We start from the raw sequence: 14,854 nt of genomic DNA, 5'->3' as shown, positions 1-14,854 counted from the left end.
TCCGCAAAGTCTTGTCTGGCTCTGTAACATGGCGAATTCTAACTGAAAAGTGACGAAACTCACCAAACATAACAAAATAAAGTTTCCACTAGAGTTACTGTCATACATCTATGACGTTGACTATTCAAATCAGATTTTCATTTTGTTTCTTTTTTTTTCAATTAATGTGGATGATCACATCAAAATGCCAAAACCCAAACAGGAAATGCTAGAGCTCTATATGGGCTACTGTTTAATCCGCCACCACGGTTCTCCGAACCCACAGCCTTTACAGCCCTTTAATGATAATAATAATTATATTTATAATGCACTTTTATATTTAGCTAAATCTCAAAGTGCTACAGGTAAAAAGAAAAAGAAACGGCGCTTGCGCCTGACAGTTTACTCCGTCGACTTTCTTTTGTTGCCAATGCCTGATGACAGGACACATTTTCTCGCCTTCACCTCTGTTGTTAGAACCTCGATCTCACAGTCTGTGAAATTTTTCTTTTTTGCGTGTTTAGACATTTTAATTCAGACAAAGAAATTACCTCAGGAGCGCATTAATAGGCCATCTGCATATTAAGTTATGGGAGGAGGCAGGGCGGGGTCAGTGGCTTGTTCACGTGCGGTCAATCTCACGTTGATTGTGATTTATAAAGGGAAGGTGCGCAGGACCTGGCGTACGACCGGTTTTATACATGTGAATATTTCTGTGCGTAGGTACTTTTCAAGTTTTGGCCGTACGCCATCTTCTGGTATGAAAGCTGTGCAATCCTTTATACATGAGGCCTCAGGTGACTCGGCGCACAAGTCAGAATTGAGGTAGGCTAAGAAAACATTACAAAACTAAAGATACTTTCTAAATGAGAGGCCTACCGATCATCTTATTTTGACAAAAATATAAAAACATTATTACATGAAGCAAAAAAAAATGGTATTTGCGCTCAGATGAATGCGAAAAAAATGTGCGCGCTAGCATTAACTATTGATGTCCCTGACAAAGCTGAAATCAAACTTGCGTCCCGGTAGTTTCTATAGCCTAGTAGTGCATTGTGCGCAGCAAGCTGGAAAGAAAAAAAAGGGATATGAATAGGGGCCTGTGCCCCGGTAGAGTTTTATGTCTAACAATCCCTCTGGAGGTAGCCATTTTGATAGTTTGGTAAAAATGGCAGGGATCTGTCCAGACATGAGATCTCCCAGGAGAGAGATGCACAAACAGAATAGTAATACTGTGCAGCTTGACCCTCATCTGCCTGCCATGGTTTCCGGTGGTCGATCCTGTTATAGTTGGTTGTAGTGGATTGTTTTGCTCCTGTAAGTGTTGTGAAGGATGATGGCCGGCAACCTTTATTAGTGCTTTGTTACTGTTGGGGTTGGGGATGTTGTTGTTCTAATGGCCTACCTGCACCAAGGTTATTACAGTGTGATGTACTGTACACACAAACACACACACACACACACACACACTGTGTAGGTCCACACAGTAGCTGAGAGCTGGAGACCTGGGGAGGGAGGACAGGGTAGCTATGAGAGGGGAGGGCAGGGGAGAAGGGGGGAGGGAGGGAGAGGAGAGGGGGAAGAGGGGTAGGAGACGGGAGGATGGATTGGGGAAGAGGGAGGAGAGGGAAGGAGAAGGGGAAGAAGAGGGGGAGGAGAGGGAAGGGGAAGAGAGGAGAGGGGGGGAGGAGAGGGAAGGAGAGGGAAGGGGCAAGAGAGGAGAGGAGAGGGGGGAGGAGAGGGAAGGGGGAAGAGAGGAGAGGGGGGAGGAGAGGAGAGGGAGGGATGAGAGGGAAGGAGAGGGGGAGGAGAGGGAAGGGGGAAGAGAGGAGAGGGGGGAGGAAAGGGAAGGAGAGGGGGGAGGAGAGGGAAGGAGAGGGGGGAGGAGAGGGAAGGAGAGGGAAGGAGAGGGGGGAGGAGAGGGAAGGAGAGGGAAGGAGAGGGGGGAGGAGAGGGAAGGAGAGGGGGGAGGAGAGGGAAGGAGAGGGGGAGGAGAGGGAAGGGGCAAGAGAGGAGAGGAGAGGGGGGAGGAGAGGGAAGGAGAGGGAAGGAGAGGGGGGAGGAGAGGGAAGGAGAGGGGGGAGGAGAGGGAAGGGGGAAGAGAGGAGAGGGGGGAGGAGAGGGAAGGAGAGGGGGGAGGAGAGGGAAGGGGGAAGAGAGGAGAGGGGGGAGGAGAGGGAAGGAGAGGGGGGAGGAGAGGGAAGGAGATGGGGGAGGAGAGGGGAGGAGAGGGAAGGAGAGGGGGGAGGAGAGGGAAGGAGAGGGGGGAGGAGAGGGAAGGGGCAAGAGAGGAGAGGAGAGGGGGGAGGAGAGGGAAGGAGAGGGGGGAGGAGAGGGAAGGAGAGGGGGGAGGAGAGGGGAGGAGAGGGAAGGAGAGGGGGGAGGAGAGGGAAGGAGAGGGGGGAGGAGGGGGGATGAGAGGGGGGAGGAGAGGGGGGGGTCCTGTCAGAAGGATCCCTGGGTGAACCTGCTCCGCCTCCCAGAGCAGCCTCGCTCCACACTGGGGTCAAAGGTCAACAGGCGTGGGACGGCGCGTTTCTAAGCATCACTTTCCCTCCTTTATTGCAGATGAACTCTCGTGTCCCTGGCTGATAGGATTATACTAATGTATTCAGCATTTTTCAACAACTTTTCTGCTGCTTTTTTTCCAGGTTTTCATTCAAAGGACTACTGTGAGAGAAACACAGTCACATGAAGAAAGTTGAATGTGTTTCGGGTGGTTTGTTTTATTTTGTTTAGTTTTTAAATGTTGATTGTTATGGCAGATGGATCATTTGATTTTTCTGGCAGCCTCTCAACAATGATAATGGTCATGTTAATGTTGTTGTTGTAGCTTGGCAGCTTATCACTGTTTTTTAAGTGCATTTAATATGCAGCTCCAAATAATGGATAAAAACTGGAACGGGATTGACACAGGAACATATGCCTGACGTTTCATGAAAAACGTACAATTCTTTACTAATGTATGTTGAAAGTACCTAAAACCTGCAAAGACAAACGACCCGCCGACTCTGCAGATTGTGTTCTGACGTAGGACAGATACCCTTACACTGCATTAAGGAAATGACTAATGCAGTGCCAGTAATTGTCCTAATTAAAATTACATGATAATTAACGCTAACCTTTCTCTTTTAAAGGCTTACCCTGATTCAGAATAGGCAAGTCAGATAATGAGGGGGCAAATATACTACACTTCCCAATGTTCTCTTTTTCTCTATCTCTCTCTCTCTCTCTTTATCATCCATGCACACATCTCTCTCTCTCTCTCTCTCTTGCATACATGCACACAACATAAATGTACACAAATGTTTTGTCTAGAGTATTGTACATGTATGTTTAGTTAAATTCACCTTCATTGAGTGGGGCTATTGGTAATACTTGTTGTTTTTCTGAAACAAAATTCACTTTTTCCCCAACAGTAAATTATAAAACTTCACCAAACTGAACACAGACTTTCAAAAACAGGCACAAAATCAGCTACCTCCTTCAAAACATATAACTTGACATCTAATAACAAGGTTTTAAGAGGCATTCCATAATGGGCCGATTAGTACAAACTATTGTAGCGGGGTTTGCTCGTTTAAGATAGAATAGATTCAGAGGAGGGAAAACGACTGGTTTCAGAGGGCTTGTGCTGCCACAGCAGTCAGGATTGCAGAAGTGTGATGTTTTACTGCCATCTGTTGCCGGTGTTTCACCATGTTCTCCAGCGGTGTTTCCCCGCGTTCCCCAGCGGTGTTTCCCCGCGTTCTCCAGCATGTTCTCCAGTGGTGTTTCACCATGTTCTCCAGTAGTGTGTCACCATGTTCTCCAGTGGTGTGTCACCATGTTCTCCAGTGGTGTTTCACCATGTTCTCCAGTAGTGTGTCACCATGTTCTCCAGTGGTGTTTCCCCGTGTTCTCCAGTGGTGTTTCACCATGTTCTCCAGTAGTGTGTCACCATGTTCTCCAGTGGTGTTTCACCATGTTCTCCAGTGGTGTTTCACCATGTTCTCCAGTGGTGTTTCACCATGTTCTCCAGTGGTGTTTCACCATGTTCTCCAGTAGTGTGTCACCATGTTCTCCAGTAGTGTGTCACCATGTTCTCCAGTGGTGTGTCACCATGTTCTCCAGTAGTGTTTCACCATGTTCTCCAGTAGTGTGTCACCATGTTCTCCAGTGGTGTTTCACCATGTTCTCCAGTGGTGTGTCACCATGTTCTCCAGTGGTGTTTCACCATGTTCTCCAGTGGTGTTTTGCCGTGTTCTCCAGCGGGGAGCAGTGTCAGGAGGGATCAGCATCATCATCTAGATCTCAGATCGTTTTTCTCTTTTCTTTTTCCTTAAGGTGACAGTAACGTCGTATAATGACGTACAGAAGCCTGTTCACGTGGGAGTGTTGGTTTCAGATGCGCTCTGCTAAAGGGGTTGGTGATCTGGAGTGGATGCTCTGGACCTAGGAGCTGACGGATCGATACATGTTTCTATGTTCCTACATGCTGTAAGGGTAAAAACACTGACGAGGGCAGTGGAGCGGGCGGAGTCCATGTGAATAATTCAACGTTCGCTCCATTTAAAGAGAGTGTTAGGGGTGAGGAGTCACTTACCATTAGAGATCAGAGGTGCAGCAACATTGCGATGAGACACGCACATGGAAGCACACACACACACAGCAGTCGTTTCGTTATTGTAGTTGACAAACCTGCCCAGTGGCCCACATGTGTATTTCTGTCATGCACGGTTCAGTTGATATACATTTCAGAAGTGTGTGTATGCATTTGTGTGTGTGTATGCATATGCACTTGTGTGTGTTTTTACATGTATGTGTGATGTACTGTTTGAGAAGCAGTACCATGTCCTGTGTGTCTGTGAGTGCTGTCTGTGTTTGGTCGCTGTTCAAGCTACAGTAGCTTTTCTTTACCACACACACACACACACACACAGCTTGACTGGGTTCCGTGTGCTGGTGCATGGTAGTCCTCCCTGCCTGAGGCTGGGCCCCGTGTAAATGAGCCTGGCGGGGTGTTCATAGGCCAGTGCTCATGAGCCCTCAGACCAGCATCATGCTCCCTGCGTCTCCCGGGTTACACAACGCTCGATTATCAACTCAGATAAAAGCCTGGGAAGCACCTGTAGGCTCTGGGCGAAGGCAGTTTGTAACCATATTAGAACGATTTTGTATTTATCCTTTTTTTTCTTTTTTTCATTAACATTTTTCGGGGGTACTTTGCACAAATCTTGCTTGCATAAGATGTTGTGTTGTGCCTAGAGGCTGTTGTGCCTAGAGGCTGATGGTCCTGGACATTAGGGGAATGGTGTTTATCTTTTCTATTCAGAACAAACAGCCGTGTAGTATTCAGAAGCAATTACTGTTTCATGGCCACACTGTGCTGAGCTAATATTAGAACACAGACATGGAATTTTGTTTTAAATATGTGACACAAAACAAGCCCAGAAGTGTGAGCCCTCATGCAGCAGTGCTCATTACTCCCAACGAGCCTGGATGCTGTCTGAACGTCAGGTTGCATTTCACGTTTGTCGTCTTCCAGGGGCATTAATTCATCAATCTGTATGCAGAATGGCCCTCATAACTTCCCCAACCTGTAATTAGTCCTACCTGGAGTTGTGTGGCTGTGATTGCCTTCCGGGAGGTGTCCTGGAAGGCTGTTTCAAATTAGCATAAGGGCGATCTCCCTGATTGCTCGCATCTGGTCATTAGAGGTTTGGGGGCTTTTTTTCTTCTCTGTCTTCCTTGCTCACGAGAAGTGTTGCAATCACAAGCGGACAGTCGTACCAGTGAAGCTCAAGCTGGGCCCAGGCTGATTAGATTGGGGCTAATTACGAGTAGGTTGTTCTGTACTCTGGGGCAGGGCCTGGGCCAGGCCAGGTCAGAGCTGGCTCTTATGTTGTCCTAATCACATACAACACAAACACAACTACAGTACAATACAAACACAACACAACTTCAGTGCAACACAAACACAACACAACTACAGTGCAACACACTACAACACAACTACAGTACAAACACAACAAAACTACAGTACAACACAAGCACAACACAACTACAGTACAAACACAACACAACTACAGTGCAACACAAACACAACACAACTACAGTGCAACACAAACACAACAAAACTACAGTACAACACAAGCACAACTACAGTGCAATACAAACACAACACAACTACAGTGCAACACAAACACAACTACAGTGCAACACAAACACAACACAACTACAGTGCAACACAAACACAACTACAGTACAAACACAACACAACTACAGTGCAACACAAACACAACTACAGTGCAATACAAACACAACACAACTACAGTGCAACACAAACACAACACAACTACAGTACAAACACAACACAACCCTGAGATGTTCTGTTCCTTTGTTTACGACACCGATGAGTATTTGTGACGTCTTGGCTCCTGCCCTGTTGGAACGGGACGTGATCGTGTGGTCGTATCTATAGTGACGTGTGGATCCTGCCAGATTTCCTGAATAAATATTTTGTGTGGAGAGAGGACTTGGTGGATGTTACAGACTTCCTATCTCTCAGGTCTTCTCCAGTTACCCAGGCTTATAGCAGGGAGACGTGTGAAAACTCAGCCTGGTAAAAGCAGTCCATCGCGGGCCTTGTGTCCCAAAATCTGGCCCAGCACATCTGCTGCAGAATCAGCATATTTCATGTACATTCATAACATGCCAGTTCTTCAACAAGCTGAGGCTTACTAACCTTGCACATTTTTTATCTTTGCCCGAACCACAGTGGTTTGGACCAATCAGCATCGTCACGATGATAGACAGATGGTTCATCCAATCACCTGCCAAGTATTTTTTTTTACTGCCTTTCCCTTTTCCAAACTGTCTCAAAATAATAAGACTTCCCGGGTGGATATGTGTAACTAACCATCTGGCGAGTCAGGTTAGAAATGTAGCCCCCATTTTATTTTTTATATATTTCAATATTGAGGTGAAGGATGTATTTCCAGATGGAGACGTGTGGGTTAGTTCTCCTGCCTTGCATGCAGGCTGGAGCACATAATGGATGCCTCACCCAGAATTCTCCATGGACCCTGGTATGTTCTCCGCACTGGAACATACCAGTGATAAATAGGAGAAAGGAACCACTTGACTTTGCCAAGGCTTGAATACGACACAAGTAGACCAGCTACTTAACACTGTGGAACATCCATTGAGGAGGAAACATTAGTGACTAATGCCAGTGTGTTGTGTGTGTCCCCAGAGAGGGGGAGAGGGTCAAATGATGAAGTTCTCTTCCTCCTCCTCTACTCCTTCTGTTCACCATACATCTCCACCCAGCTGGCCTCATTTCACTATTCATTAATGAATCCAAAGTGATGCCACCAGCTCTTTCCTTAGTCCACGATTGAGTTTGTCACCAGCCAGGACAAAGCAACCACCATTGTGCCTCTCTTCATGACCCTTTATGTAACAACCTGGGATATTGTTTTCTCTCACCGCTGAGGGATGCAGAATCATCCTTATGCAACCAGAAAGCACGGTGGTTTCATGTGCCAACACCCATCCAAACATCTCTCTCTCTTGTTACCTCGGCAACGCAACCGTTTTTCTGTGATTGTTTTAATTCAGTGCTTTATGCGTGTGCGGCGTGTTAATGGTGGACGTACTGTGTTGATCCGTCATGCAGTGGTGAGAGTCCGTCCTTCCAGGATCATGAAACGGCAGATTACTGGAAATATGAAATGCAGTGTGAGCCGTCACGCTTTCTCCATTACCCTCTCTCTCACTCCCGATCGCAGGGAGGGCGTGCTTGTTCTGGGCCTGGGGCTGTGGTTAAATACTGTGTTTGGGCTGCTCCTCGCCGGTCTGTTGGGCCCCTGCATTATTTAAAGCCCCCCTTTCTCTCTACCCCCCCATCTCTCTCTCTGCCTCCCCCTCTCACTCTGTCCCCCCTCTCTACCTCCCATACTGCCTCCCCCCTCTCTCTGCCTCCCTCTCTCTCCCCATCTCTCTCTCTGCCTTCCTCTCTCTCTCTCTCTCTCTCTCTCTCTCTCTCTCTCTCTCTCTCTCTCTCTCTCTCTCTCTCTCTCTCTCTCTCCTCCCTCTCTCTCTACCTCTCCCTCTCCTCTCTACCTCTCTCTCTCTCTCTCTCCTTCTCTCTATCTCTCTCCCTCTCCTCTCTACCTCTCTCTCTCTCTCTCCACCATCTCTCTCCCCTTTCCTCCCTCTATCTCTCTCCCCCTCCCTCTCTCTCTCTCTCTCTCTCTCTCTCTCTCTCTCTCTCTCTCTCTTCCCTCTCTCTCTACCTCTCTCTCTCTCTACCTCTCTCCTCTCTCTCTCCTCCCTCTCTCTCTACCTCTCTCTCTCCACCATCTCTCTCCCCTCTCCTCTCTCTCTCTCTCTCCCTCTCTCTATCTATCTCACCTTGCTGTGCATAATCTTCAAGCCTGCATGGATTTAATATGAAAACCACATTCTTGTGAGTTAAGTTTCTCTCCCTCATATTTCTTTCCTCCTCCTCCTCTCTCTCTCTCTCTCTCTCTCTCTCTCTCTCTCTCTCTCTCTCTCTCTCTCTCTCTCTCTCTCTCTCTCTCTCTCTCTCTCTCTCTCTCTCTCTCTCTCTCTCTCTCTCTCCACAGATATGGACTACCAGTGGGTAGGGATGGAGGGTCGTGCGTGCTTGAGATAGCCGTGGAGAACAGGACAGTGGGGCGTCAGGAGGACGTCCTGTCCCTTCCTGGGTCAGAGGTAACACTTCCTGTCTGGAGACGAGCCCCGCGGCTGAGCCGCTTCACACTGCATGTATGCAGCGTGTTACTGCGTGCTCTAAATACCAGAGAGGCAGTTCATGCTTGATCGGGCAGAGTTCCTGCTCGCTACGTGTTCATAAACACGCGTGGAGGTCACTGTTTGTGTATAAGGGGGGAGAGGACGTGGCGCTTCTGAGTTTACCGGAAACAAACTTGGATACTTGGCACATGCACAATTTTACCTGGCTTGTTAAATTGACTGTTAAGGTAGAATTAGCTGTCGGTTCACAAGAGTGGGCTGTGCTAATATGACAACTGTCGGCAGCTAATTGCCTTCTAAATCTAGAGAGAGAATCTAGGAGTCAGGTGGCTGAGCGGTTAAGAATTCGGGCTAGTAATCTGAAGGTTGCCAGTTCGATTCCGGCTGTGCCAAATGACGTTGTGTCCTTGGGCAAGGCACTTCACCCTACTTGCCTCGGGGGAATGTCCCTGCACTTACTGTAAGTCGCTCTGGATAAGGGCATCTGCTAAATGACTAAATGTAAATGTAAATCAACGCAAGCTCGCAAGAAAGGATTTCATCTCTTAAAAACACTTTACTTCCCACGTACGATAGGGAGATGTTCACCTCCATACCCCTTATCATAGCCCTTATCATACTGTAGATCTAGCAGGACCAAGTGTCTGAACATCTCAATTGAGTGTGACTGGATTTCGGAAGTAAACAGCGCCTTATGTCAATATTATGTATACACAAGTACATCAAGTTTAATGTAAACCAATTAAATCTCCACCAACCAAAAGGTTGAACTCAGGATGTATTTCTCAGTTTATTTATAGGGATAGTTAACAACAAATTTCACTGAGTGTTTAGTAACCACCAACGCTTTTAAAATAAGTCGAGATTTTAAACCTGCTCTTGCACCAAATCCCCCAGGCCTCATTTGGACCCATGTTCCTGGGCGGTGTCCCTTCTCGCTGGGAGCTTCGTGACCACACCCAGGATGTGAGGGGCCTGGTGGGATGCCTGCGGGACCTCCAGGTGAACTCCAGGGAGGTGTACCTGGTGGGGGAGGCCTTGGGCGGGAGGAACATCCAGAACTGCGATCCTCCAGTCTGCCAGCATCTGCCCTGCCGCAACGGAGGCACCTGTGTCAGGTAAGCGTGCTCCCCCCGCCAGCACGCATCCTGCCACGCCTGCACGCTCTGTCAGACACCCAAGGCGTGCATGACATGTGTCTAATGATGAACCCTGGTGGATGTAACGCACCTGTGAAAACGGCAACTCGGAGACGAATCAAATGCACCCTCAAGAACTGTTCTTTCAGAAAGTGTGTTTTTTTTTTTCAGAAGACAAAGCTCTGTCATATAGAGATATCCTGGCTTGATTGCTAACCCGCTGTTCTGATCATAAAGTGGTCATGTGACTTGGTATGAATCAATGTTCCGGGGTCTGTTCGCGTCCTTCCCTCTCTTGCACCTAGACCATACTTAGGAGTCCATTACTACTAATCAATTGAGAGACGTTAAAGCATGGAAGCCCATTAGCAGCACATTACCTTGTGTTAGATGATTCATTAATGTCTATTGAGGTTCTCAAAGACAATATTTCTTGAGCATTAATGTTGTTTTAAGAAGTTGTGGCAGCCCATGCGTGGTGTTCTGGCAGGGCACACATGACCATACCTGCTGATAAAAGACTCGACACTTTCTCTTGATAAATTAGGAGTTATTGTCAGTGTGATGGATGTCGTTTTGATTCTAACCCGCTAAGCAATCACATGGACTTGTTTTGATGTTGCCATCGTTGGGTTTCTGAATGCTCCTTCACCTCCAGTAATCAGATGACCGGTTTAGGTGACGCTTCTCTTAGCCCCGGCTGCTCCCCGACCACAGCTAGCAGCACTTGAATATCCAAATAATAATTGCTCTCAGGATGCAAATTAGGAGGTCTTGGTGGCGCACATTAGCTCACCATATGCATCAGGCTCTCTGTTATGTCTGTGATTAGTGCGTGGCAATGTGATGACCCTGTGAACTCTCCTGCAGGTGACAGGTCAGCCTGGATCACAGAGCACTGGATCTATGAGTCGCCTTGGATTCCTCTGGAATCACATCAGATGGAGAGAGATGTAGCACTAGAACCACATCAGGTGGAGAGAGATGTAGCACTAGAGCCACATCAGGTGGAGAGAGATGTAGCACTGGAATCACATCAGGTGGAGAGAGATGTAGCACTAGAGCCACATCAGGTGGAGAGAGATGAAACACTGGAATCACATCAGGTGGAGAGAGATGTAGCACTGGAATCACATCAGGTGGAGAGAGATGTAGCACTGGAACCAAATCAGGTGGAGAGAGATGTAACACTGGAGCCAAATCAGGTGGAGAGAGATGTAGCACTGGAATCACATCAGATGGAGAGAGATGTAGCACTGGAATCACATCAGGTGGAGAGAGATGTAGCACTGGAATCACATCAGATGGAGAGAGATGTAGCACTGGAATCACATCAGATGGAGAGAGATGTAGCACTGGAGCCACATCAGATGGAGAGAGATGAAGCACTGGAATCACATCAGATGGAGAGAGATTTAGCACTGGAATCACATCAGATGGAGAGAGATGTAGCACTGGAATCACATCAGGTGGAGAGAGATGTAGCACTGGAATCACATCAGGTGGAGAGAGATGTAGCACTGGAATCACATCAGGTGGAGAGAGATGTAGCACTGGAATCACATCAGGTGGAGAGAGAAGTAGCACTGGAATCACATCAGGTGGAGAGAGATGTGGCACTGGAATCACATCAGGTGGAGAGAGATGTAGCACTGGAATCACATCAGGTGGAGAGAGATGTAGCACTGGAACCAAATCAGGTGGAGAGAGATGTAACACTGGAGCCAAATCAGGTGGAGAGAGATGTAGCACTGGAATCACATCAGATGGAGAGAGATGTAGCACTGGAATCACATCAGGTGGAGAGAGATGTAGCACTGTAATCACATCAGATGGAGAGAGATGTAGCACTGGAATCACATCAGATGGAGAGAGATGTAGCACTGGAGCCACATCAGATGGAGAGAGATGAAGCACTGGAATCACATCAGATGGAGAGAGATTTAGCACTGGAATCACATCAGATGGAGAGAGATGTAGCACTGGAATCACATCAGGTGGAGAGAGATGTAGCACTGGAATCACATCAGGTGGAGAGAGATGTAGCACTGGAATCACATCAGGTGGAGAGAGATGTAGCACTGGAATCACATCAGGTGGAGAGAGAAGTAGCACTGGAATCACATCAGGTGGAGAGAGATGTGGCACTGGAATCACATCAGGTGGAGAGAGATGTAGCACTGGAATCACATCAGGTGGAGAGAGATGTAGCACTGGAACCAAATCAGGTGGAGAGAGATGTAACACTGGAGCCAAATCAGGTGGAGAGAGATGTAGCACTGGAATCACATCAGATGGAGAGAGATGTAGCACTGGAATCACATCAGGTGGAGACAGATGTAGCACTGGAATCACATCAGATGGAGAGAGATGTAGCACTGGAATCACATCAGATGGAGAGAGATGTAGCACTGGAGCCACATCAGATGGAGAGAGATGAAGCACTGGAATCACATCAGATGGAGAGAGATTTAGCAATGGAATCACATCAGATGGAGAGAGATGTAGCACTGGAATCACATCAGGTGGAGAGAGATGTAGCACTGGAATCACATCAGGTGGAGAGAGATGTAGCACTGGAATCACATCAGGTGGAGAGAGATGTAGCACTGGAATCACATCAGGTGGAGAGAGAAGTAGCACTGGAATCACATCAGGTGGAGAGAGATGTGGCACTGGAATCACATCAGGTGGAGAGAGATGTAGCACTGGAATCACATCAGGTGGAGAGAGATGTAGCACTGGAATCACATCAGGTGGAGAGAGATGTAGCACTGGAGACAAATCAGGTGGAGAGAGATGTAGCACTGGAATCACATCAGATGGAGAGAGATGTAGCACTGGAATCACATCAGGTGGAGAGAGATGTAGCACTGGAATCACATCAGGTGGAGAGAGATGTAGCACTAGAGCCACATCAGGTGGAGAGAGATGTAGCACTGGAATCACATCAGGTGGAGAGAGATGTAGCACTAGAGCCACATCAGGTGGAGAGAGATGAAACACTGGAATCACATCAGGTGGAGAGAGATGTAGCACTGGAATCACATCAGGTGGAGAGAGATGTAGCACTGGAACCAAATCAGGTGGAGAGAGATGTAACACTGGAGCCAAATCAGGTGGAGAGAGATGTAGCACTGGAATCACATCAGATGGAGAGAGATGTAGCACTGGAATCACATCAGGTGGAGAGAGATGTAGCACTGGAATCACATCAGATGGAGAGAGATGTAGCACTGGAATCACATCAGATGGAGAGAGATGTAGCACTGGAGCCACATCATATGGAGAGAGATGAAGCACTGGAATCACATCAGATGGAGAGAGATTTAGCACTGGAATCACATCAGATGGAGAGAGATGTAGCACTGGAATCACATCAGGTGGAGAGAGATGTAGCACTGGAATCACATCAGGTGGAGAGAGATGTAGCACTGGAATCACATCAGGTGGAGAGAGATGTAGCACTGGAATCACATCAGGTGGAGAGAGAAGTAGCACTGGAATCACATCAGGTGGAGAGAGATGTGGCACTGGAATCACATCAGGTGGAGAGAGATGTAGCACTGGAATCACATCAGGTGGAGAGAGATGTAGCACTGGAACCAAATCAGGTGGAGAGAGATGTAACACTGGAGCCAAATCAGGTGGAGAGAGATGTAGCACTGGAATCACATCAGATGGAGAGAGATGTAGCACTGGAATCACATCAGGTGGAGAGAGATGTAGCACTGGAATCACATCAGATGGAGAGAGATGTAGCACTGGAATCACATCAGATGGAGAGAGATGTAGCACTGGAGCCACATCAGATGGAGAGAGATGAAGCACTGGAATCACATCAGATGGAGAGAGATTTAGCACTGGAATCACATCAGGTGGAGAGAGATGTAGCACTGGAATCACATCAGGTGGAGAGAGATGTAGCACTGGAATCACATCAGGTGGAGAGAGATGTAGCACTGGAATCACATCAGGTGGAGAGAGATGTAGCACTGGAATCACATCAGGTGGAGAGAGATGTAGCACTGGAATCACATCAGATGGAGAGAGATGTAGCACTGGAATCACATCAGATGGAGAGAGATGTAGCACTGGAATCACATCAGGTGGAGAGAGATGTAGCACTGGAATCACATCAGGTGGAGAGAGATGTAGCACTGGAATCACATCAGGTGGAGAGAGATGTAGCACTGGAATCACATCAGATGGAGAGAGATGTAGCACTGGAATCACATCAGGTGGAGAGAGATGTAGCACTGGAATCACATCAGGTGGAGAGAGATGTAGCACTGGAATCACATCAGGTGGAGAGAGATGTAGCACTGGAATCACATCAGGTGGAGAGAGATGTAGCACTGGAATCACATCAGGTGGAGAGAGATGTAGCACTGGAATCACATCAGGTGGAGAGAGATGTAGCACTGGAATGGCGCTGTGCTTCACTGCTTTTTCTTTTTTTTTTACGTTGTGTTTCTCTGTTGAAATCCCGTCAGTGAAAGCATGTCTCGCGTTCTGTGAGCTGCTTCATTCTGGAATGTTCTGTGTCTGCCTCCAAGAAGTCGATTTCTGTAACTTTGTTTTTGAGGCAGGACACTTAATGTTAAAAGCATAATGTGTAATTATTTAAAGAAGCAACCCAAGGTCCTGAAGACAATCACTGCTCTGCTAGCGAGCAACAGAGAGCGGTTCTCATTACCTTCATGTAGTTGTGTTGTTCTTCAGGCCCTGAGGGGCACATCTCAAAGAGAAGGACTCTTTTAAGCGTTTTCTTTGAATTCTGGAGGACATACAAAACTCGGAAGAAAACTGCTCTTGAATTAGTCCGTGGATGTGGGTCCATGTTAAACATAAAGAGAAAAAATGTTCTTGAATGGCCCACATAGGGTACACGGCATCCAATAACGATGTTGTCTTGCAACAGCCTTGGTTCTGTAAATCGTTTAACGTGGTTCGTTGGAACGACACTT

The 14,854-nt window shown here is 47.4% G+C and overlaps 1 protein-coding gene across 1 annotated transcript in view; it reads left to right on the top strand.

The window, feature by feature from the left end:
* Positions 1 to 14,854, top strand: part of eys (eyes shut homolog) — a 190,205-nt gene that overhangs the window by 147,615 nt on the left and 27,736 nt on the right. The window contains 2 exon segments of the mRNA XM_062464477.1: positions 8,595 to 8,703; positions 9,643 to 9,863. Coding sequence (XP_062320461.1) covers positions 8,595 to 8,703; positions 9,643 to 9,863 — 330 coding nt within the window.

Source organism: Osmerus eperlanus, chromosome 6, assembly GCF_963692335.1.
Source record: "Osmerus eperlanus chromosome 6, fOsmEpe2.1, whole genome shotgun sequence".
Lineage (NCBI taxonomy): Eukaryota > Metazoa > Chordata > Actinopteri > Osmeriformes > Osmeridae > Osmerus > Osmerus eperlanus.
Note: the sequence above shows the minus strand (reverse complement) of the source record. Positions and strands in the feature narration are given on the sequence as shown.